This window comes from Pyrgilauda ruficollis, unplaced genomic scaffold (genome assembly GCF_017590135.1).
Source record: "Pyrgilauda ruficollis isolate IOZ18807 unplaced genomic scaffold, ASM1759013v1 scaffold48, whole genome shotgun sequence".
Classification (NCBI taxonomy): domain Eukaryota; kingdom Metazoa; phylum Chordata; class Aves; order Passeriformes; family Passeridae; genus Pyrgilauda; species Pyrgilauda ruficollis.
In genome coordinates this window covers 2,513,928-2,536,490 of record NW_024526377.1, presented here as the reverse complement: position 1 = coordinate 2,536,490, position 22,563 = coordinate 2,513,928, and the positions used below count along the sequence as shown (strand labels likewise).

The 22,563-nt window shown below is 47.7% G+C and overlaps 1 protein-coding gene across 1 annotated transcript in view; it reads right to left on the bottom strand.

Annotated features, from left to right (window-relative positions):
- Nucleotides 1-676: 676 nt before the first annotated feature.
- The window catches only part of LUZP1 (leucine zipper protein 1), a 32,273-nt gene continuing 10,386 nt past the window's right edge, over nt 677-22,563 (bottom strand). The window contains exons 2-4 of the mRNA XM_041479242.1: nt 8,743-12,009; nt 5,589-5,753; nt 677-5,102 (exon numbers count right to left, since the gene is read on the bottom strand). Of these exons, the coding sequence (XP_041335176.1) occupies nt 5,067-5,102; nt 5,589-5,753; nt 8,743-11,901 (3,360 nt within the window). The 5' untranslated portion in view covers nt 11,902-12,009 and the 3' untranslated portion in view covers nt 677-5,066. The remainder of the gene's footprint in view (nt 5,103-5,588; nt 5,754-8,742; nt 12,010-22,563) is intronic.

The following is a 22,563-nucleotide window of genomic DNA, read 5'->3' as shown; positions in this document are numbered from 1 at the left end:
AAACAATCATCCCAGGGCACGTACCTGGAATGCCAGTGCTTGTCCTGTAACCTTAACAGGGACCAGGTGAACAGGCAATGCTAGCTGGGATGAGAGGAATCACAGGACATGCCCAGCCTGGAAATTCCTGCTTTGGGGCTGCTGTCTGGTGTAGGGACATTGCTATAATGCCTTTGGTTGAATCTTTCTGCCTGGAAAGCTGGCACAGGGCTGAGTTCTGGCACAGCAACAGTCTGGCTGTGACCCTCTGCCTTAACCTGCAGCAGATCTGGTGATGCTCTTTGTCCACCTGGTCCCTGTGACACCAGGCTCGTGGCAAACATCCCCTGCTCCTAGAACCCCTCAGGTGGCACAGGCCATTCTCAGCAATCCTTGTCCAGCTCAGGGAGCCTCAGTGGAGAATGGCTGTGCACAACTTGCTAAGCTGTGCATGCACCATCCCTGCCTCAAATGCATCCTGGAACGGGCATGTGAGATCTTCCTCAACCAAGGCACAAAAAGAAGTGCAAGATGCTCAGCTCCAGCACTGAGCCACCCTGCAGTGTGCACACACAGACAGACACAGAGACAGACAGACACACAACACACACACACACACTCTGCTGCCTCAGTGCACCCCCAAGCAATGGGCACTGCTGTAAACAGGGCTCAGCTGTAAACACCACATCACACCAGGTAAAAAGAGAAGAGTGTTTATTGGTTATATACTGTAGCACTGACAGTGTTTGAGTCAGGAGAGACATGCAGATAAGTGTGTGTTTACATTTGGCATGCAGACTAAGAGCACTGTGTCGCTGGAGGGAGGTGAGCACCATCTGTATCCACTGCATGGGCAGCCTGGGGAGGAAAGTGCTGGCTTTCCTCTTCTCAGCATGCTGAGACAGGGCAAGTTCTAAGGGTGGAACACTGCTCATTGCTCTATTGGACACAAAGTTTATTTTAGGGGAAAAGGCAATACTGCAACCCTGGAAAATCTGCTTAACTTGGATGAACCTGTGATTATGAAAAGACTTCTTGCATTATTTGTCTTCTAACTAAGCTGCCCCACCCAAATATATGTTCACAAATACAAAAAAATAGATTTATTCTCTTAAAAATACATTCCATGCAGCCTGGAGTGCTGCTTCCCCAAAGCAGGAGCCGGCACTGCACGTGGGGCAGCCCAGGAGGATCCTTTGGGCCCTGGGTGCTGACCATGGGAGGCATCTGCTAACAATGGCTTTGTGTTCTGTTCACAGCTCAGCCTGGGGGCTGGCCTGAGCAGTGCCCTGATTGCTTCAGCCGTGTGCAAGGGTGGCAGAGATGAGGTCTACTGCGTTAGAGATGACACCAATGTGACTATTGCTTCAATCTGTAGCTGGGAAATTGCTTGTGTCAAGTGTCTCTTGAAGCACCAAGGCACGTGGCTCTGCCCTGTGCTTCCTGCCCTTTTCCCTTGCTGGGGGCCTGTCCCCAGGGGTGCACTGCACAGCTCCAGTGGCCAGGCTGTCACCCAGACCCTCGGAGGGGCTGGACAGGCAGCTCTGCGGGCTGCAGAGGTGTTCCAGACATGAAGCAGTGAGCTGCTGGGCCCTCAGACTGGAGCCAGCCCTTCTGGGGAAAGCACTGGCTCTCCAAAAGGGACCAGCAACTGAGGTTCCTTGGGAGCAGCAAGCACTGACACACTTCCTCTGTACAGCAAATACATTTACAACTTTGGAATTACCCGAGGGCTCGATGCATGGCCTTGTGCATCATCAAGCCTACTGAAAAGCCGGTTATATTTATATGCTAAAATTACAAATACTTCTTCAGTGGTGGCAATATTTACACATATACTCTATTTTACAGCTGTTCAAAAAAAGTGTGCAATTCGAGTAAACACATTGTGTTTCCTGAAGTCATTGCTATAAGATTAATAATACAATCAGCTCCTATTGCACTCATTGACTAGAGGGCATGGCCCCTTTCCATACTAGGTAGGGTTTTCTCAGATATAATCTCAGCTGTGGTAAAAACAACCAGTGTGCAGTTACCAAGTGACATCTGTGTCCAGTATTTACAAGCAGTGAAACCGAGTCTAGAGCAGGAGTTCAAGGTATCCGCTGTAAAATATTGAACAAATAACTGAGGCAGCTGGAGAAAGGAGAGACATCATCTGTGAGAAGCACCTGAAGACAGTGCCAGCAGCGCTGTGTTGCTGGGGCAATCGCTGGGGCTAAGCCAGCTGAGCAGCAGGGTCAAGCCCTCCCATTGCTCAGGCTAAGCCTGGTCCTGGCTGACTGACAGGAGAAAACTCAACAGCTGTTGCTGCTGGTGGTTCTTCCCTTGCACTTCAGCCACGGGGCTGAGTTCTCCGGGTGAGCTGGGGTTGAAGGTAAGCCAGTGTTCCGTGGGTAGGCACAGGAACCTGCATTCACCGCACACGCTGACTCACAGGGAGGCAGAGATTTCCTCACCACAGCTGAAACCACTTCCCTTGGAAGGCTCCTTGGGAGCACCGTGCTAAGCCACATCCACACCAACAAGGAGAGAAGGAGAAAGCTGGTGGATGTGTAGGGACATCCTGTGGTGTGTGGAGCCGTGTCCTGCAGCAGGATGGGGCTGGGCTGTGAGGGAAGGCGTTCAGGCACTGCCCGGTGATCCCCGTCCTCCTCGGGGCGTCCGTGCTGTCCCGCAGTTTGTTCAGGCTGCACGTCCTGGGCAGCAGCGAGCAAGGGCAGGGGAGCCCCACACCACGCAGGATCCTGGAGGCAGAACAGCAGTGCCAGCAGTGGCTCTCCCACAGCCACTGTGACTGCTGCAGGTGACAGCTGGAGAGCTGCTCCAGCAGGTTCAGGAATGTGCAGGTGGAATCCCTGTGACATCTGAAGAGGCAGGGACATGCCAAGATGCCTCCCAGCTGCTCCCAGGGTGAGCAGGCAGGTACAGCGTGAGGCCTGTGGGCAGCCGAGGCAGCAGGGTTAGTCTGGAGGGGCACATGAGAAGAAGGGGCAGGGCCAGCAGCAGAGCAGGGCAGAGCTGGGCAGGCTCGGGGCAAGGGAAGCTGCTGCTGCCCAGGCAATGCCCTGGTTCTGGTTCTGAACCTGGCACACAGGGAGTGCTGAGCAGAGCAGGGTGCTCAGGAAGGACACAGCCATTGCACAGGACTCTTACATCCACTGGCTTCAGACTGCACAATCCATAAGGATTGCCAATCCTTCCTGATAAACACAGGGCAGGGGGAGGCAGTAAGAAGTCTGAATTTAGCTTCAGAATTTCACTTTCTTTCATTTTTAGTTTGGAGTTTAATGTTTTTTTCTCATTATCTCATTCTAATAGCACTACTATGTCAATGGTAAGAGAGAGCAGTTGATACAATTTATTTTAATATAATTTAAAATTAGAGCTGCCACTCAGTACTAATTTAAAAGCATCTTTTTTGTCTTGTTATGCAAGTTGACACACGTCATGACATGTAAAAGAATAAAATGAAGGGTTAAAAATATACACTTGGGAAAACATCTTTAAAATTCCAAAAAGAAACTTTTTTTTTTCAAAAATAATTTTTCCCTTCCTCCAAACAATCTTTATAAAAAAATAATCATGTCACTAGAGCACATCCCTTTTATAGAAATGTTTTCATAGATATTTTGCAACTAGCTCTATTGGTTTCTTTCTTTTTTTTTTTTTTTTCTGATTGATTTTCTTCTCAGAACTGAGGTGTGTACTTCCCAGGCCAGGGAGGAGCTGCAGTACAGGCAATCAGATGGCTCTGGTACCTGCTCCTGCAGAGGTGGGATGTGGGCACAAGTGTGGGGTGCAGCTCTTCCCACAGCACCTCTGAAACAGATCAAGGACCTTTTCTGTCTGGAGCATTCTCCTTGTCCTGCTGCAGGGAGGGACAGGCAGCACTGGGGGGGCCAGCCCAGCAGCTGGGGATGGGATGGGATGGGAAGGAAGGATTGTCCAGCCCTGCTGTGAGAGCCAGGTGCAATCACCTTGCTCAGGACAGATGCTGCTGATGACCTGAGCACCTCCTGGAGCTGTGGGGACGTGTCTGCCCCACAGTGACACCAACTGACAGCAAGTGGCCTGCAGGCACTGATGGGGATGACACACAGCTCTGTGTTTGAGCAGTCTCTGACCATACCTGGGTCCCAGGCATGGCAGACAGGGCTTGAGGCACAGACCAAAGCTACCATAGGTCACCTTAGGGTCCAATCCAGCTGTCTCCACCCTGTTTTGGGAAGGAACAATGACATTCTGCTTGTCTGTGAGGAAAAGCACTTGTTTCTTTTTCTCATAGGGCTCAACTGCCTTGCACAAGCCCCAGAGTTGTTGCCTGCAGAGTGTAACACAAAGCTCCAGATGAACGGCACCCTGGTCCCAGGCAGGAGGAGGTGTCACTGCTGTGTGGTCTGGCTCAGTGGATGACTTCTTGGTGCAGGATCTCAACTGGTGATGAATAGATCATGCAAAGCTTGTTGCAGAGAGTGACAGTGATAGGGAACCAACTCCAACATTTTCTGCTCTCCTTCCCTCTCAATTTGTAAAGTAACCAGTGGGGAACAGTCTCCTCTTGCCTAGAGACTAAGGGTGCTGGAAACACAGGTACTGAGGTGACCACCACCCCAGCCAGCAAGGGTGTATTAGGAGAATGCAAACTCCATATGAACTGAAAGCCTTCAATTGTGGTGGACAGCTTCATGGGCTGGTGGATGTAACCACAGGGACACTGCTGGGATCTTGTGTGAACTCAAGTGAACAAAAGTTCTCTCTTGTGCAAGGAGTACCATTGTTCAGAGAGGCTAGGTAGTCAGAGTTTCCATATGGAGACAGACCTATCATCCTACAGGGAAGATTAAGATTGCAGGTACAGAGATGAGAAGTGGGAGTCCCCTGAGCAAAGTCTCTGCAGCTGCCTCTTCAGCAATGAAGAAAAAGAATTCACTGGTAAAGCTCCTGTACCTTTCAAATCGCATAACAAAACTGGTTTCAGGCTAGTTGAAGCCTCTGGAGAGGTTACAAACAGGTGTGATGCCTGTGAGCTTGGTACTATCCTGCCTCTTGCTTCACCATGGCCACTGAGAAGAAGGGAATGCAGCTCATCTCCGAGATGTCCGGCAAGCCCGGGCAGCGCCCTGGAAGAGAAACCCACAAGGTCACAGCCTGCCCACAGCCCACTGCTGCCCCAGAGCATTTCTCCTTGCAGACAAGATTGCTACTGCCCTTGGCAACCATCCCAAATCCCACCAGGACCACAGTCCTTAGCTGGCACAGCAGCAGGGGTATAGCAGCAAACACTCCAGTAGTAAAGCTGCCAGCTGAAGCAGGCACTCTGCTTTTGTCTCTTCGAATGTTTTTTTCCATCCCTGATTGATCCAGGTACCAGAGGATGACTAGATGCAGTGCCACTTAGTTATCTGAGAATATTCTTAGCCATACAGCTTGCTGAAACAAGTTTATAAGAGAAAACACAGCAGCCACTCCATCCCTGGCAAGTGCTAACTTCAGACTTGATTTCTCCTACAAGAGTGGAGACTTTCTGGACAACTTCTCTACATTAGGTTACTGGGAGGTCAGTTCAGATATTGTGTTCTTGCCTTGTAACTCCTTCCCTCACATACCTGCTCCTCTCCTTGGAGCCCTGGTGGTGCAGGGGAGGTGGATTCAGGGTCCTGCAGTTCCACCTTGGTGGCTGTCCTTTTGCCCAGAGCGTCAGCCTGGAGGAGGTACTCAGAAGAGCCATACTGCTTCCTCCTGGAACTGGACACAAAATCCTTGCTTTCATCCTGTGCAAAGGAAAATAAAAAGGGTTGGGATCCAGGGACTGTGAAGGATCTGGAACAGCACTGGGGTCCTAGTGCCAGCTTTGCAGTGTAAGGTGTGAGCCTGAGTCCTTTTAGCAAGGAGGGACTTAAACCACCAGGCCAGCTCTGCCATGGCCTCATTTATGTGCTATTTCATAAAGATCTTTTCTCAAGAACCATCCAGTAATTTTAACCCAAGTTATGGGTGCATGGTCACAAAACAGGACAGATCCCTTTGATGAAATTACTGAGGTCCAAAAGGAAAGATTCATTCTATTTTCTCTCCCCTGTCCAGTTTTGGAAGGGAGTGACAGAGAGGGGCTCTGGTGAGAGCGTGGCATCCAGCCAGGGTCAAGCCACCAGAGATGCCCTGTACATCAGTCCCCAAAGCAGGGGAGAGAAAGGGCGAGAGGCAGCACATCCCTGGCCACTGCCTGGGAGACCTTTCCAGCAGATGTACTTCTAGCATCTGAGGAAGTGCTGATGGCTTCCCTTGAAGACAAGGCTACCTTTAGAATTTGCCAATTTATGCAGCAGACAGCCCAGCTCCAGTGATTAATGTCAGTGCATAAGAAAACCGTGCATTCATCTGACATTGCTGCTGCCCATCTGCCCCCTGCCTCCAGCACATTTGCACTAATTTTCATCAAACATCACACCAGAGGAATACAGACTCCACTCTGTGAAACATGAACCCCAACTCTATGACTGCTCGAGGTCCTGCACTGCCTCAGGTCTTTAGGGAGCTGGAGAAGGCTGGCTGCCAGCAGCAGAGGGAGCTGGTCCCCAGGCTGCAACACCCACTCATCCATCAGCAGCTCCTGCTCCCTGGGGCTCCCAAAGCAGCGTTCCAAAGAGTCAACACCCCCTGAAGCTTCATTAGAGACATTTTCCCAAATCAGCAATACACAAAGGGAAGGTTGCAATGAAAGAAAGAAAGACAGATTTTGGCAAAAACAGCACAGATCCCACATTTCCCACATAAGATTCTCAGGGCAATGTCAGACTGTGGCTAGTGGAGCTGGAAGGAGGTGACAGTGATCATAGGACAGCTCTGTGCCCAGCCTTCTGCCAGGGAAAATAGCCACATCTTTAACTGAAACACAAATCCCAGCAGAATCAAGCTGCTGTGATATGAGGCATATTACAGGCCTGAAGATACCCCTCAAAGGGCTTTTTTCCAAGGGCACATGCAACAATTTAAGTTGCATACAATTTGCTATATCTAGTACAATTGAGTATCTGCAGTCTTTCAGATTAACTTCATACTCATAATTTACAAGCTAAAAACACACAATCCATGACCAAGAACTCAGGTTTGTGGCTATGAGGTGACATGGGTGATTTTATTGCAAAGTCTGACACAGAGAGAGATCCCAAGCTCAGTTCTGTGTGAACCAACCATGTGGTTGCTCTCCTGACACAGGCAAGGCTGGAATCCAGCTAATCCTGGATATTCTTGGGTTGGCCAGGCAGAGATCAGGTTGCTCTGTCAGGTACACCTCAGCTGCTGTGAAGGTACACTGCACAGCTGGCAAATTTATCTGACAGCAACCTGGACAGCACCTGCAGAATGCACTGCAGAGCTACACTCAGCCCTGGGTGGGCTGCCAGGAGGAAAACTGAAAAGAAATCCTTGAGATCCCACTGCCTAGGGCTCTGCAACCAACCCCACATGAACTCAGCTGTAAGCAGAGATTGCTTCAGTTGTGAGAGTCAAGGCTGTGGGCAGAGTGAATTGGAACTCCTGGGATAAAGGACACCCCAGGAATGGATCTCTCATTTCCCAAGCACACAAACTGCTGTTCTGCAGAAGAACAACTTCAATCATACCAGCTCTGCTCGGAATCATGAATAAACAGAGCAGATTGCCTGTGACCCACCCTGGCCAGGGAGACAATGTATTCTCAGTTTCCAAATGTAGCTGGAAGGCCACCCTGTACTTTCTAACACCAGGCAATAGACTCTCTGCAAAGCTAAGTGAAAATTCTTCTGTGCTTCTTATAGCCAGTGAAGTGGAAGAGATTTGAAAATGTAAAACTCCTTGCCTATCTCCACCAGTTCATCTTTGTCAATGCCAAAGTAATTCAGTTATGAACCCATCCCCTCTGCCACCAGCCCTGTCAGATTATCCATTTTGCTTCCTCCTGCAGATTGGCAATAGCAGAGCTGCTCAGAGTAGTGCTAAATGAATAGCAGAGGCAGGAGCTGCAGCATGAACCAGTGTGGGTTTAATGGCCAGAAGGGCACGTGCTGCTGTGAGTTCAAGTGAAATCTGCCAGAACCTGCAGCTCCAGTGGCAAGCACATCCCACCAGAGCAGCTGTCTGCATGTGCCACTGCTTCGAGTCAAACAGGGAAAGAGCACAGCTGTCCTTGTGGCTCTTGCTGCTTTTCAGGTGGAATATTGGCACAGAGCAAGGAGGGAGCAGCCTTGTGTTCCCAACCACCATCCACCTGTTTAGGGGATGCCCAGGAAGCATTTCCAGACCAGAGTCTGGTTTCACATGAGGAAACCATGAAGCTCTTACCAAAAGGAGCTCTATCTATCTCTACACCTGCCATCAGAGCTACAACTGTACCTCAGGCACAACCCCACTCAAATCTGCTCATTTCCATCATTTTTTCATTGCTACTCCAAATTTAAAACGCCACCTAAAGTGACTCTGAAAAGCATACCACGTCCTACTTAAGCTGTGACTACATCTTCTCTGATGCTACTATATAGTTATTCATATGGCATTACAAGACCCAAGCAGATGGATCTCATTTCAAGAAGGCTAAATCTGGTAATTCACACATGAGAAAGTTGTGGGCGCTGTGAATTGTGAACTCACTGAAGGAAGACAGCAGGAGCTGGGAGAGGCAGCACTTAGGACATAAGCTGTAAAATTTCAAATCATGCAGCCTACAACTAACAGGCAACTTGGAAAACCTCATCAGCTGAAGAGTGTTGAAGACAGGACACTTACAGGTGGCGTGGTGCGCTGCCAAGCAGCAGCTGCTGCAGGGTCACTTGCATAGCTCCTGCGTGTCAGCAGCTCAGATGCACTTAAGTTACTTTTGGTCCTTCGGGACCCCAGCTCAGGGGCACCCCAAGAATTAGCTGTGGCACTTGTCCTGGAGGAAGCCTGCTCCAGGAAGTCTGTTTTTGAACTACTCCCTTCCCCTTCTAAAAGGTCCACTGAGGATCTACACAAGTTTGTGGCACTGAAAGTTGCACTTTTCTCCACTTTGGTTTGAGAGTCCTCCAGGGAATGTAGGCCTTGTCTTGTTCTCCAGGAACTTCTGACAGTGACGTGCTTTGTTTCGGATGAACCTGCATCTGACGAGCCATGGCTCTTCCAGCTGATTGTCTCCAAAGGTGTCTCACTGTTCCTCTCTGTCAGTTCAGAAGTCTTCAGCATAATGCTGCTTCTCGAGACCACTGTTTCAGCTTTACTTCTCAGCACTGCCTCTCCACCTCTGTCTGTCTCAGGTGACTTCAGAGCACTTCTATTAACTGACACCTCAAAGGGTGAAGGGGCATTGTTTGTTATTGATGGTGAAGGCTCATTTGAAGCAACTCTGATGTTGCTGGTGGTAACATGCCTTTCCTTTGCTGCTGTATCTGCAGTGGTCCTTGCAGCTGTTGGCTCAGAAGGAAAGATTGTGATGCTGCTTGTCATTTTATTTGTTACCGTTTTAAAAGTAGACTTCTGTTTTTCTGACTCTGCCTCTGAAACAGTCCCTCCCATGATTGCCTTCATATCCTTCTCAACAATTGCAGGTTTAATGATGGCTTTTGATCTCAGAGCTTCTCTAGGGCTGAAGGATCTTCTGGATTTCAGTTCTCCAGTGCTGGCATCAGATGGTTTTATGCACTTGGTAGAGTCTTCATCATTCACAGATTTTTTGTCATTTTCAAAAAGTGATGCTCTAAAAACTCCCCTAGAATTGGAGAACTGCTTGGAACTGACTTTCTTTCTTGTCTCAAAATCTGACTGAGTGGTTGGTTTTTTGCCTCTTCCTGATTCTTCATCTGAATTAAATTTTTCCTGGTTACTCTGGATGGTTTTGGAGTCAGTTTTTAAACCCATATTTACATGATCTGTTGCTGAACTTGAAGACTGCTCGGTGCCTTCTTTATCAAGACCTGTGAGAATCTGCAGAATGTCTTCCTGACTCCTGGAGTGGTGGGAACGCTTTGTCAGCGTCGAAAGCTTCACACTTTCCAGTGATGTGTCTGCAGCTTCTTTTTCCTGGGAGATTAATGCCCTTTTAGCCCTCCCCTCTGAGGGCTGTCTGTGTGATGCAAAAGTGCTCACTGCTTCCACTTTAGAGCCAGCAGAGTCTGAGACTGACACGCTGGAGGACACGTGGTACCTGTATGCTGAGGCTGTGCCATTGGAAGAGCTGTGGCTGCCCCTTGTGAGCTGTGTATCCCCCAAGCACTCACTGACATCACCCTGACTTGTCTTCAGCTTCTCAGACACAGAACCCGTTGATTCTCCTTTGCTTGACCTTTCATCCCGTGTGTCAGCACCATTTTGGCAGTTCCCACGGAGCACCTGAGATGGCTTTTCCACCTTGGATCTCAGGCCTGTATCACCAACAGGCTTGGAAGGTGCTTTCCAAGACTTCTGCTCCTGTGCAGCAGGAGGATACCGGCTGAGCACAGATGGCTGCTCTTTGGATCTCTTCCCCTCATTCTGCATGATGCAGCCTTCCTTCTGACCAGAAGAAATAGTGGAAACTAAAGATTTCTCTTCCAGTCTTCTTGTATCTGTGACAGCAGTGTCTGAAAGGGCAGATGCACCAGAAGCTTTCCCTGCTTTTCTGCTCATTAAGCTTGGACTGGGCACCCGTTTCCCACCGTGGCTGTAGCTGTCATTGCTGAGACAGAAGTCTCTGTTCCGTGCTCTCTCCCGGCGCTGCTGCGGGGAGAGCTCCCTTGGCTTGTGCTTAGCAGCTGCCAAATCAGTCATGACACCCCTGTATTTAGGTCGGTCATGCTTTCCCCTGCTAGAAAAGCTTGTATCTTCATTTTCAACTTCTCCATTCTCCAGATCTTTCTGTTTCTTTATTTGCATTTTTATTTCTTCTAGCTGACCTGTTAAGAGTTTGTTTTTATTCTGCTCACTCAAGTAACTGTCTTGCAGATCATTATTTTTGGCTCTCACTTTTTTAAGTTCTTCTTCTAAAGATTCAAAATGTTTGATCTGAATTTTAAGTTTCTCAATTTCTTGGGTGAGATCTTTCACTTTGTTGTCTTCCTGGTTTTTATTCTTTTGGTTTTCTGATTTATTCCTGGTTTCATTTTCTACGTGTTTCAGGTAATCCACACTTCCCTTCCTCCTGGTCTCTTTAGAAGGCAGTGCAGAAGTCAAGTCATCTTCAATTCTCATATCATTTCTGTCCAGGAGATTGTTGGATGACCTTTCTAGCAAGTTGGATGCATTTCTAGTTTGATCTGCCCTATTTAGTTTATTGTTTTGTTCTAGTTTCTGTGTTAGCTCCTGGATTATTTTTTCATTTTGCTTTTCTCTTTCGTTAAAATGTTTTCTTTCTGTGATAAAGCTCAGGGCTAAGGATTTCAGCTTTTCTAGCTCAGCTGTTAAGGTCTGCTCAGTTTTATCCAGCCTGTCTTCAGATGATTCCAGGTCTTTCACTTTCACTCTAAGTATTTCTAATTCTGTGGATATCTTTTTGGTCAAGTTCTTTTCTTCATTGAGGCTAAGACACAGCTGTGTACAGTCATTCTTGCTCCTGCTGAAGGCCTCCTCCAGCTTCTCCAGCTCTGCCATTCTCCTCTGAAGGAGTTCAATTTCTGACTTCAGATCTCGAGTGAGGCTCTCCTCCTCTTCAAGCTTTTCTTTCATTAATCTGCAAAGCTCTTCAGCCTTCCTAATTTCTTCATCCTTGCCTTCAATTTTCAGCACTCTTTTCCTCAGGGCTTCAATGTCAGCCAGCATGCTGGAGTTGCTGCCTTCTGCCTGGATAACTTTGTCCTGGAGGTCAAGCAGTTCATCCTCTGCTTTCTGCAGATTTTTAGTTGCTTCCTCCAGTTCATCAAGGCGGCGACTCAGGCTCTGCAATTTGAATCGTAGGTGCCGATTTGAGGTTTCCTTGTAACCTGTACATTCTGCCATGATTATTTTATTCCTTTTAGAACAAAGCTTTTCTTAGTCTGGCTGAATGGTATACACCTTGTGTATTTCCAGTATGTTATTGTTCCTTTGAGTGGAGGCAATCTCACCCTGAAAGAAAAAATGCTCAAAATCAATATAAGAGCTGAGAATACAAATATAGTCACAGTTTAAGTTAGGCTGTCAATGTTTATATAAATAATTTTTTAATTAAACACATTTCTGAGTACTAAATTAAGTGAAATGAAATTGAAGAGAAGAGCCACAGTCCATTTACTTTGGTTATGCAGGGTTTCCAAAACCAGCCTGTTCCCCATAGCTAAGGGCAAGAAGTGTCCTCCTCTGCTGCCCTGCCCAGGTGGTTTGTGCACCACCAGAGGAGCCTCACCCAGGGCTCCACAGCCAGTGCAGCTGCTCACAGGTGAGGTCCCAGGCTGTAGAGGGTCACACTTCTGCAGGACTCATGTCCCTGTACACAGACACACCCATGCAGCAGACACCTCTCTTTCCAGCACTGCACCTGTCTCCTGAAGACACCTTAGTGATGAAGGTTCAGAAACCATAGACAGAATCAGAAAAAGGCAAATCCCAGCCATATGGTAACCACTGAGGATGGGGCAAGCCCCCCATGCTAGCTGGCAGATGGAGGGGACTGGGACCTGCTGCCATTTGACACTGCCAATATTTCTCCAGCATCTCAGGCTGCTCAGCAGAAATCTTCACCTGGGCTGTAGTCACATCCCAAGGACACTCTACCAGCGGAGTTTCAAGTTTCTCCCTCCCATTTCCAAAGCTGTTGTTGCCCTCGGCTGCCACCCACTCACCCACCCAGGAGATGAGCAGTTGCTTATGCCTCTCCTTGCTGCTGCTGAGCATGAGCAGCAATTAGAACACATCAGCACGCTACACACTCAATGTGAACTCTTCCCAGCTCAGCTCAGAGCTGGCAGGGTGTTTTTAAACAACGCTTCTGTGCTTTGAGGGAGGAGCAGGAAGGGGCCCCTGGGAGGTTCTGGAGTCCCCCTCTGGCACTCAGCATTAGCACTGTCCTGTCCTGGGCCTGAGGCACGGCCCACAGCATGTGAGGACTGCTGCAAACCTGAGTGGAGGTAGGATGACTGGCAGCTCTTTGATCTGCACCCTTGCTCAGGCAGTGTGTCTTGGAACAGACTTGTCATCCAGAATTTTTGTGGACCTCTCTGCAGAGGAAACTCGCAGGAGTTTCCTATTACACAGCCTCAAGAAGTCATGACCAGGATGTGGGGAGGAGGCAGTGCCAGTAAGGGAGGCAGCAGCACTCTGACGCACACCCTTGGGCAGGAGGTGATCCATTTCCAGGCAGGCAGGGGGCCCAGGCTGCACCCACCACGGGACCCTCCTGGTGCACACTGGGCACCCTGTGGGACCCAGCTCCTGAAGGACCACTGGGGGATTTGTGGGGGAATCACCATCCCACGTGGCTGGGCTCAGGCTCTTCCAGCCCCTGAAGGAGCACTGCAAACAGTACCAGGAGAGGAACCTTGGTGTCCTGAGCGCAGCAGTGCACCCAGCCTTGGCCACAGGCCTGTCCCCTCCCTTACACCATGGCCACGTCCTGCTCCTGGGCCACCTTCCCTCTCGCTGCCCACACACCGTGGAGGTCACTGCAGCTGCCTGCAGGCAGGAAAGGCTGTTCAGACCCCAGCAGAACCACGGGAGAAATGTCACCGGACCAGCACAGGAAAGGCCACAGCGAGCAGACTCACAGTGCTCTGAAAACAAAAGCCTGTCTTACCAGGCCAGGGGCTGGGAGTTAATGGTTAACCCAGCACCAGCTTCTGGCTGAAGCGAGAGCAGCCTCCTCCCCAGACAGCCAGAGCCCCAGGGAGGCAGATCTGCACAGGGCTGGTGGCTGCTGCTGCATGTGGCATTGCTCCGGCACTGCCACAGGCTCCACACAGGCTGTGGGACACTCACAGAGCTGTTCAGAGCTACCAGAGATGGCTCTGGAACTTCCCAGAACCTCCCAGCTGACATGATTTACTGCCAGAGAGGAAAGAGGCTCAATTTAATTAACTTAGTAAGGAGAAGGAGATGTAAAGCAATATCTACAAACAATAAGATCTACAAACAAAAGGATCTACAACAAATCTCCTAGCTGGAGGCTCTTTTAACTTCCTGGCATAGCCAGAAGTAACCTCAGTGCTTGGAGACAGAACCAGACCAAATCAGTATTCCAAACAGAGTGCACATTTATAAGATTGAGGGGAATTGGCCAATATAAAATATTATCTTAGGTATACATAAATACACAGATATATAGGTATATACATCTGACTGCTCTGAAGTCACAATTTGAGTTAGGGCTTGGAGCAGAGAACTCAAGGGGACTTCCAACCCAAACTACTCTGGCTGTTTGGGACTGCCCTTCTCCAGTCTGTCAATGGTACCAAAGTATCAGAACAAATGGTACAGGATTCAAACACTGGGACTATTACTAATGCTAATTAATATTGTTGGTGGATTTTTAAACAGGAGATGTTAAATAAATCTGATAAAGCTTGTAAATGTACTGACCAGTCTGATATGGATGTATGGACTTCATATTTTTCTCTCTTTCGGAAAAGTAGCAATTCTCAGCCTTCCTCTATCTTACAATGTTTGGAAAAAAACCCCATCAAATACCCAAACCAACAAAAAACCAAAACAAAGCCCCAAAAACCAAACAAACAAAAAAACTCACCCCAAACCATTGAAAACCCACACACAAACAAAAAACCACAAACAACAACAAAAAAACCCCACTCAAAACTAAACAAACAAAAACCCAAACTGAAACAAAAAAAACCACAGGAAGAAAAGAGGATGATAACTTTCACAAAAGCAAGTAAACTGTGGCAGTGGCAAATGTAGTAGGGGGAGTTCAGTTTAACAGAGCCATCTGAGTCAGCAATAAAATCAGATTAAAGACTGACAGGCCATATTCCTGGACACACTGCAAAGGCTCAATGGTCACAGCAGCAGCTGATGTACTCCTGCAGCTCAGGACAGCTCCTCTTGGCTGTACCAGAGGAAATACTGAACAGAAGCCCAACAATAGAGATGATATTATTTTGTATGTGGCACTGGACTGTACATTTATACACCCAAGACTGATGCATCTCACTTGGCTGAGCTCCGGAGTCTTCTAGATTCAAAGAGAAAAAGATGCTTGGCTGTCTTCACCTGACCTTGCCAGGGAAACAGGACTTTCCACAGGAGGAGAGCTCTTCCCCCACTGACAACAGAGGGAGCCCAGGCAGGGCTCAGGCACAGGTGTCTGGATGGCAATTGTCTCCCCCAGCAACGATGCCACTCTTTCTCCAGGCCATGCATCAAAAACGTGAACTGAAAGCTGAGGAAAGCTTTGGAAAAGCTCAGAAAAGCAATCAAGTGTGTTTCTTGACTCTTTAAAACGTAAAGACCTGATTTCTCCTCAACAACAAGGGCAGTCCTGCATTAAGCCAAGAGGCACAATAGCATCCCTTTGGATGTGAGTTCTTGAAAGAACATTCTTCAAATGAGACATGTAGGAAGCCTGGGGAGTCTCCAACTACCTGCTACTCAAATAAAATATCAAGGCAAAATAAGTGGCCATAACTACCTACAGGGAAAAAACACTTTGTCTGATCTAAAAGGCTTTTTATTAGAGCACATGGAGTCAAACCCCAATTTCACACATTTTAACCAATTCAAAGCAGTAATCTAATACCAAACACTGCAGTGAATTTACCAGGATTCACTATGTAAATGACTCATTCTGATTCTACTTTCCCCCACAGATTTATCATTGGGTTTTCTGATCTTCTTCAACAAGTGTGCCTATCTCCTAACTACATTCATATTTATCATTATCAATTGCCTGCTCCCACAGTTTAAGGCAGACTGCCTTTGAGGGCTCTTCTGACTCTGCCTGGTTTTGGCTACACCATCCTGTTAAACAGCTGAGAGAATTCAGTGTTCAAGGCATTTACTAGAGTCATAACTCTCAATTACCCTTCATGTTCTTAAAATTAATTTTTTTCTGCACACTCACTTCTGCTCATTATCTACAATTTTATGAAAATGTTTCTTCAGCAGAATCATTGGATTTAACTTCCCCATGAACTACTTTAAATTGCCTGCACAAAACACATGCAATCAGTTCACAGCTGTGAACAGAGGGGAAAAAACCTCCAGCTGGAAACATTTGTGTTAGCTAAACACTTTATTAATTGGAAGATAAGAATCATCTATTTCAGGAACACCAATTAAATGACTGCTACCTGAGACCTACTCACATCATCTCTGCCAGAGTTCCTTTGGCCTACAGTGCTGTTTCTCTCCAGATGCACAGAAGCATCTTTCCCTACACATCATCTTCCTTGCTCTGATTTGGTTGTTGGGACGAGTCCCACAGGCACCCACTGCTCTTGATATCAGGATGTCCCCAAAACACTCACCTGGGAAAATAACTGTTGGAACAGACTCCTACTGTGCCCTCTGTTACGCCAAGATAAAAATGCAGCCAGCTGCCACACATCTGTCGAGTACTAGGAGACACTGACATCTTTCACAAGCACATTTTGCATCTAATCTTTGGGTTTTTTAATATTTTTGCTTGCACTTTTATACTGATAATGCAGCATCTCTCACTGTGGCTGGGTGAGCCTGAGCTGCCAGTGATGGCACTGCTGGTGTGTCACTGCAGCCATCATCACAGCATGTATGATACATTTGGCTTTGCCCAATCCTACAGATGAATGAGAGTTATTAATGGCTTAGTCTGCAATCTCTTTTTACTAATTTATTTGTTTGCTCTTGAAGTTGCCAGGGTTTCCCATAGACTCTGGAGAGCAGCACTCATCAAAGGCAATAGAAAATCAATAGATTCAAGCACAGCTATAATCAGAGAACAGAAAGGCAATTTGCCTCACTGGAGTTTGGTCCGTGGGATCCTCTGTGTTGTGAAACCACACAGGCTGAGGTTTGCATTCCTCAGCTGACAGGTGGCCCAGATTAAGGTGAGGAGCAGAGCAGGGCTATTGTCCATGTTCTTATGGATGCAACACTTACCTGGTACTACTCCCTCCACTTCCCCAAATGCTGGGGTGAACTTAGATCCCCCCTTTCTATTTTCTGCTAAACTATTACTCAGAATATCCCTGCAAACTGTATTTTTGCATTGAACACAATGCTAGGAGTGTTTGGATACACCTGGGGAAATGGAACCTTAGGCAATGCAGGTTCAAATTACATTAGGTGGCTGAGAGTCACTTCAGGCATGAGGACAGCTCTGAGGATGCACATCAGCAAAACCTGGGGTAGCAAGGAAGTTCCTCTGAGCAGTCCCCAATGGCCAAGCAGGTCAGGGAGAAGCTGATGAAACCATTCTCCTGTTCTAATGCATACTTTTCCATAGGTTAGATGTGTTGGTTGGATTCTGCCCCATGTGCACACACACCTGCAGCTTTAATGAAAAGGTTTCTGGTGTTGCATACGTATGGAAGGGAGTGTGAACATGTCATGCTCACATACAATAATGCTGCTGATGAATCATGCTTGTCTCACAGCTCAACGTGGCAAGAGCATCACTGGGACTTCTCTTCCCTGCCCCAGGGTGAAATGGGCTGGGAGGAGTCCAGCATGTCATTCTTCATTTGTAAATTAAAATTTCTCTACCATCTATACAGAAAAGGGACACAGGTGTCACAAATTGCAGAAAATGGCAATACTGTGGCCAGAGCCTTCAAGCAGTTAAAAAGAGAAGGAAGGAAAGTTTTTCTTAATAGTATTTTGCCTTTTGCAAGTTCTTCCTGGTTCTTGACTTGACACAATGGCACATAGTCATGAGAATAGGAGAAAAACACTCAAGAAAAGAAAAAGGGTATAAAACAAGCCAGACTGAACAAGAGCCAAAGTCCCCTATGTGACATCAACCCTGCATGCCACCTGCAAGCATTTAACAACCTGGGACAGCTGAGGAGGCAGATGATGTATTTGCTTACACAGGAAGGGGACAGGGGCTCCCTGGCCCCACTGAATACAAAGTGACTTTTGGGGATGCACATATTTTGAGGGATGAATTGTCTCAGAAATGGCTGCATCTAGTGGGAGAGGAAATTCTAAAATTCAGAAAAACTCAGCACTCTGGAAGTGAATTGACTATTGACTAATACAATATGAGACTAGAGACGTGAAATGATGAGACAGCAGTCAAAAATAACCACAGTGACCACAATATTCAAGGAAACTCAAATTATGACACCAAATAGCATCCACAGCAATGTGAGACACTGCAGCAGGCTCTGCAGATGCCAGAGAGGATCTGGCACATCACTGAGTCACACTGACCCTACGTCAACACTCCAATCACCCAGTGAACTCCTCAGCATTGCTCTTCTCCTTGCAATATAAAATAAGTTTCCCTCTATGGAGCTGGCAGGGCCAAACAAAAGCAGCAGAGCATAAAGCCACCCAGGGCTGCTCACAGCAGATGCTCTGAGTAGCACTGGGGTTTGAGCAGCTGTGCTTTACTGTGTACAGCACAGCAGAGACTCTGCTTTCCTGCACAAAGCCACTCTCCTCCAGCTCCCCCTTGAAATCACTGCTTGATTCACACTGGAAGGGCTCACTGAAAGCAGCTCTGAGCATTTGCTGACCAGGTGCAGCATCTTCCTTTCAGCAATACAAAGCAGTGTGAACCTGCACAAGTGCCAAAGAGCGGGTTGCTAGTGGCATCCTTGCCCTGGGAGCTCCATGGCAAGGAAGATGTTACCCATGCTCTGGGGCTCTTGATCAGAAATGGACTGATACTTCCAAAGCCCCTCAGCATGCTACTCCTATGTGCCATCCTGCACTGGAATGAAAGCTGAGAAAGATGTTTTATTTCTTCCCATGCTGCCACTTGTACTGTCCTCAGAAGCAGATTTTACTGTCACATTTGATTTCACAAACACTATGCAGGCATCTCTTCAGCGAGTCACAAACTTGGCAGCATCCTGCAGATGGCATGGGAAAAGCAGCCCCAGCTCAGTGGTGCTTTTGTAATAATTACTGGACACAGAAGTCTCCTGCCTCCTTCACCCTCCTTCCCTCCCTCCCATCTCCATCAAGCTCAGTTTTGAAAGGACTTCAGGGACCATGGCTCTCACCATCGCTTCAGCCCCGAAATATGTGCCAGCATGAATGTAGCTGAGCCACCCATGGGCTACATGAAAGGCCCAGGTTAACTGAAAAGATTCAGGGGAGATTCAGAGCAAGCAAGATCCAGAAAATTGTTAGAAAAATGAATGAAATTATATGCCGAAGATTACTGAATGTGAAGAACCCAAAGTTCTGTGACTCAGGACATCCCTGGAAGCAGACAATAGGGAAACACATATTCATTATATTCATGATCTTCCCCAACATCTGGTTTGGGCTACAGGTACAGCTAGGATGCTGAGGAGACAGGCACTTCTGCTGGACCTACAGTGCCTTCTCCTCTGTTCCTTTTCTTCTCTCCTGCATCACTGCATCTTTTGTGCTTCTCAAAATTCCCATTATTCCCAGATATTCTGCAAAGAGTAAAAGCTCTTCTCAGACTTCTCTTCCACATTGTCACTTGACTCTTGAACTTGCTCTTCTACCCTCTTCATCTGGCCACTATAAATCTTACCTTTCAAGCACAGTGCTACTCCCCCCACCCTCTTCTGAAATGCCTGTGCTGAAGGCTGGGCCAGTACCATCAATCCCAGTTCCTGCTGGGAACTAGGTGTTTTCCCTCCCTTGTCCCATCCTGGTGCCTTCTGCTTGTCTCTGGCTGGGCTCACTCTGTTCAGCACCCTACTTCTGCTTGTATGCAGTGGTACACTAGGGAACTTCTTGCTGCATGATGTTGTGGAAGCTAGAAGTCCTCATGGGTCCATAAAGCAGCAATTAGATCTATGTTCATGGAAGAAAAATCCCTCAAGGTCATCCCCACAGAGACCCACTCCTAGTTCAGCAAGACCACTGAGACAAAACTTGCAGGTTGGAAGAATTCTTTCATCTGCATGGTTGCACACTTCCCCTGTCACTCTCCCTCCTTCCTAGGTGTCCATTTCCAGCCATTGTTCTCATCCACCAGAGCTCTTATTATCTTCTTGAGCTCCTTTATTGTACTGTCATAAATGCTTGTCCAGGTGAAACTGCACATGTGACAAGTACCACACTGCAAATTGGCTACACACCCAAAAGCACACAATTTTTTTTCATCCAGCAGCATCTACAGAGCTGGGAAAGGCCTGCCTGGTACAATACACTTAATAAGATTAACTTCAAGTATTCATAACCATCTTTAAATCATTTTGCTGATTAGGTGTAGGCAGCTCTAACCTTCACATTCTTCCTAACACTATACCCAAGAGCCACATGGCTACACACATATCCCTGTTGGCATGAAAATTATGGAGTAATGTGTGTTTCTCTGCATCCTGTCTGACACAGGGCACTTTCCATTCTCCTAACAGAGTAGAAGGACATCTGAGCCAGCTTTGCAGGAACGCTCCTTTGATTGCTATGAGTTTTTCTGGCTAAAAGATTGGCTCAGGCACTCAGAGGTTTCCATGTAGGTCCCTACAAACCCTGCAGAAAACTGGGATTAACCAAAGGTCCTCCCAAATAAACAAGCTCATGAACTCTGTAGCACAGATAACTGGCTATTCTTGTGACTTTCTCCCTGAAAGAATTCATTCAATTAAGTTTGTAAGTGCCAAAAGGAAAGCTTTTCAGCTCTCTTACAGCTGCCACAGGAATAGCATGGAGAGCTGTCACAGCTACTGCCTCTCCTGGACTGCTGCAGCTCCCAGTCCATCCATTTTCTGCCTTAGACAAAAATGAAAGGACAGGCAGGCAACCAGCCTGTGGGTGGTACCTGTGCACCCAAAATGTAGTCCGCTAGAGCTGTGCCTTCAACACATAAATATTCAGGTATTCCCCACAGACAAAAAAAGTCTGCAGCACTGTCAGATAATCACCCAGCTGATCCCAGTTTGTAAAGCCAGGTGGATGAATGGCTCCTGGAGACTGCACTGTCATCAGTAACCAAGAAGAGCATTAGGGTACACCTGCACCAGTACATGAGCCTGGCTTAGGTCTGTCCTTTGTGCCAAGGCCAACTGGCACAGAACAACCCCTGCCCTTTTAAACCTGCTTTGCCTCCAAACATGACAGACCTTGTCTGGGAAGATCCAGGCCAAGCCATGCCAAGAACTGTACAAACATAAGGCAGCAGTGATGTGATCAGGATTGCCCCCACTCCTTAGCACTAGCAGGGAAGATCTTTTGGGAACAGCTTGGACTCTCAACTTTAACTCCACTTCAGGAAACGTGCCCTGTCCTTGTGCACACCTTGCCCTGCACTTCCTTCTGCTCCGTGCACACAGGGTTTTGTTCTGAGCAGGTCCAGCAGGCACTGCACAGACCCTCAGACTGATGGCATGGCAGCACAATGAAATAAAATGCGACCTGAAATAAAAATGATCATTCATATTTCAGTGTCTAAATTTTAATTTTCCATTAATCTTTACTAACGGCCCTGTAACTCAAAAATTCTAAGCAGACATCTAAGACTAATTACTCTGATACAATTCAATATTCAAGCATAAACCCAGTTTTAATTTGTGTCTTGTAGGTCAACTTTATAAGTCATTAGCATTGCTATCCACCCATTGAACAGAACAGCCCTACCACTAGAAAGAAACATGATGATCAGAAGTCTCCCAAATCAGTAGAAGTTTTACCCCAAGTCTCTGCAGAGCTGCTCTTGCTGAGGGGATCCCTCTTCAGGGCACACTGCTGTTCCCCTCGATTTGGCTGTGAGAAGCTTGCCCTGGCCTGGCTAACACCTGACACAGCCTCCCCCATGCAAATCCACAACTTGCCCTGCTTAGTGCAGATGCAGAAGATTAAATTGCTGGCACATTTTCAGGACCCTGCCCAGGGATAGATGGACAGCAGTACTTCTGCAGGCATGCTCAGCAGCCTGGCCTGCCCTGTGCTTGCAGCTGAAATGCAAAGGGCTGAACAAAGTCTGCAATTAGTAGCAATTCAGACCCATGGAAGGGCCCCTGAGGAAGCCAAGGAATCTGATTCAGGTTACAGGTGCCACTGCTGCTGCTCTTGGAGCAAACCAGGGCTTAGACTTGAACTATGAACTCCTGGTGAGAGGGCTGTGTGTTAGGGGAGCTGCAGTGCCTGGCATGCAGGCACGCTGGCAGGGGCAGCACTGCAGCAGCTCAAGAGTGTGCTGGAGCTCACTGCAGCTGTGCCACTCTGCAGCTTTTGGACAAACATTTGTTAGAGATGTGGGAGAGACTAGCAGCACACCTCAGCTCAGCACCTGGGGAACAGAAGGGTTAACACTGCTGTCATGAAAAGTCCAGGAGGAACCTGTGAGCCATTAGAAATGCCTCTGGCCAGCTTGGGTTACAGCAGCAGCATCACTTCCAGCTTGAGGCAAACCTTTTGGCCGAATTCATGAAATCCACACGCTCTGAAGCAAGACACCAACAGCAAGGGTGCTGTTACCAAACCAAGGTGCCATCACCAGCTCAGGGTCTCTTCCAGAGCTGCAGGAGCAGCAGCAGAACCCAGCAGGCGCCCAGGACAGCGAGCAGGCAGGCAAGACAGGGCACGATGCTGCAG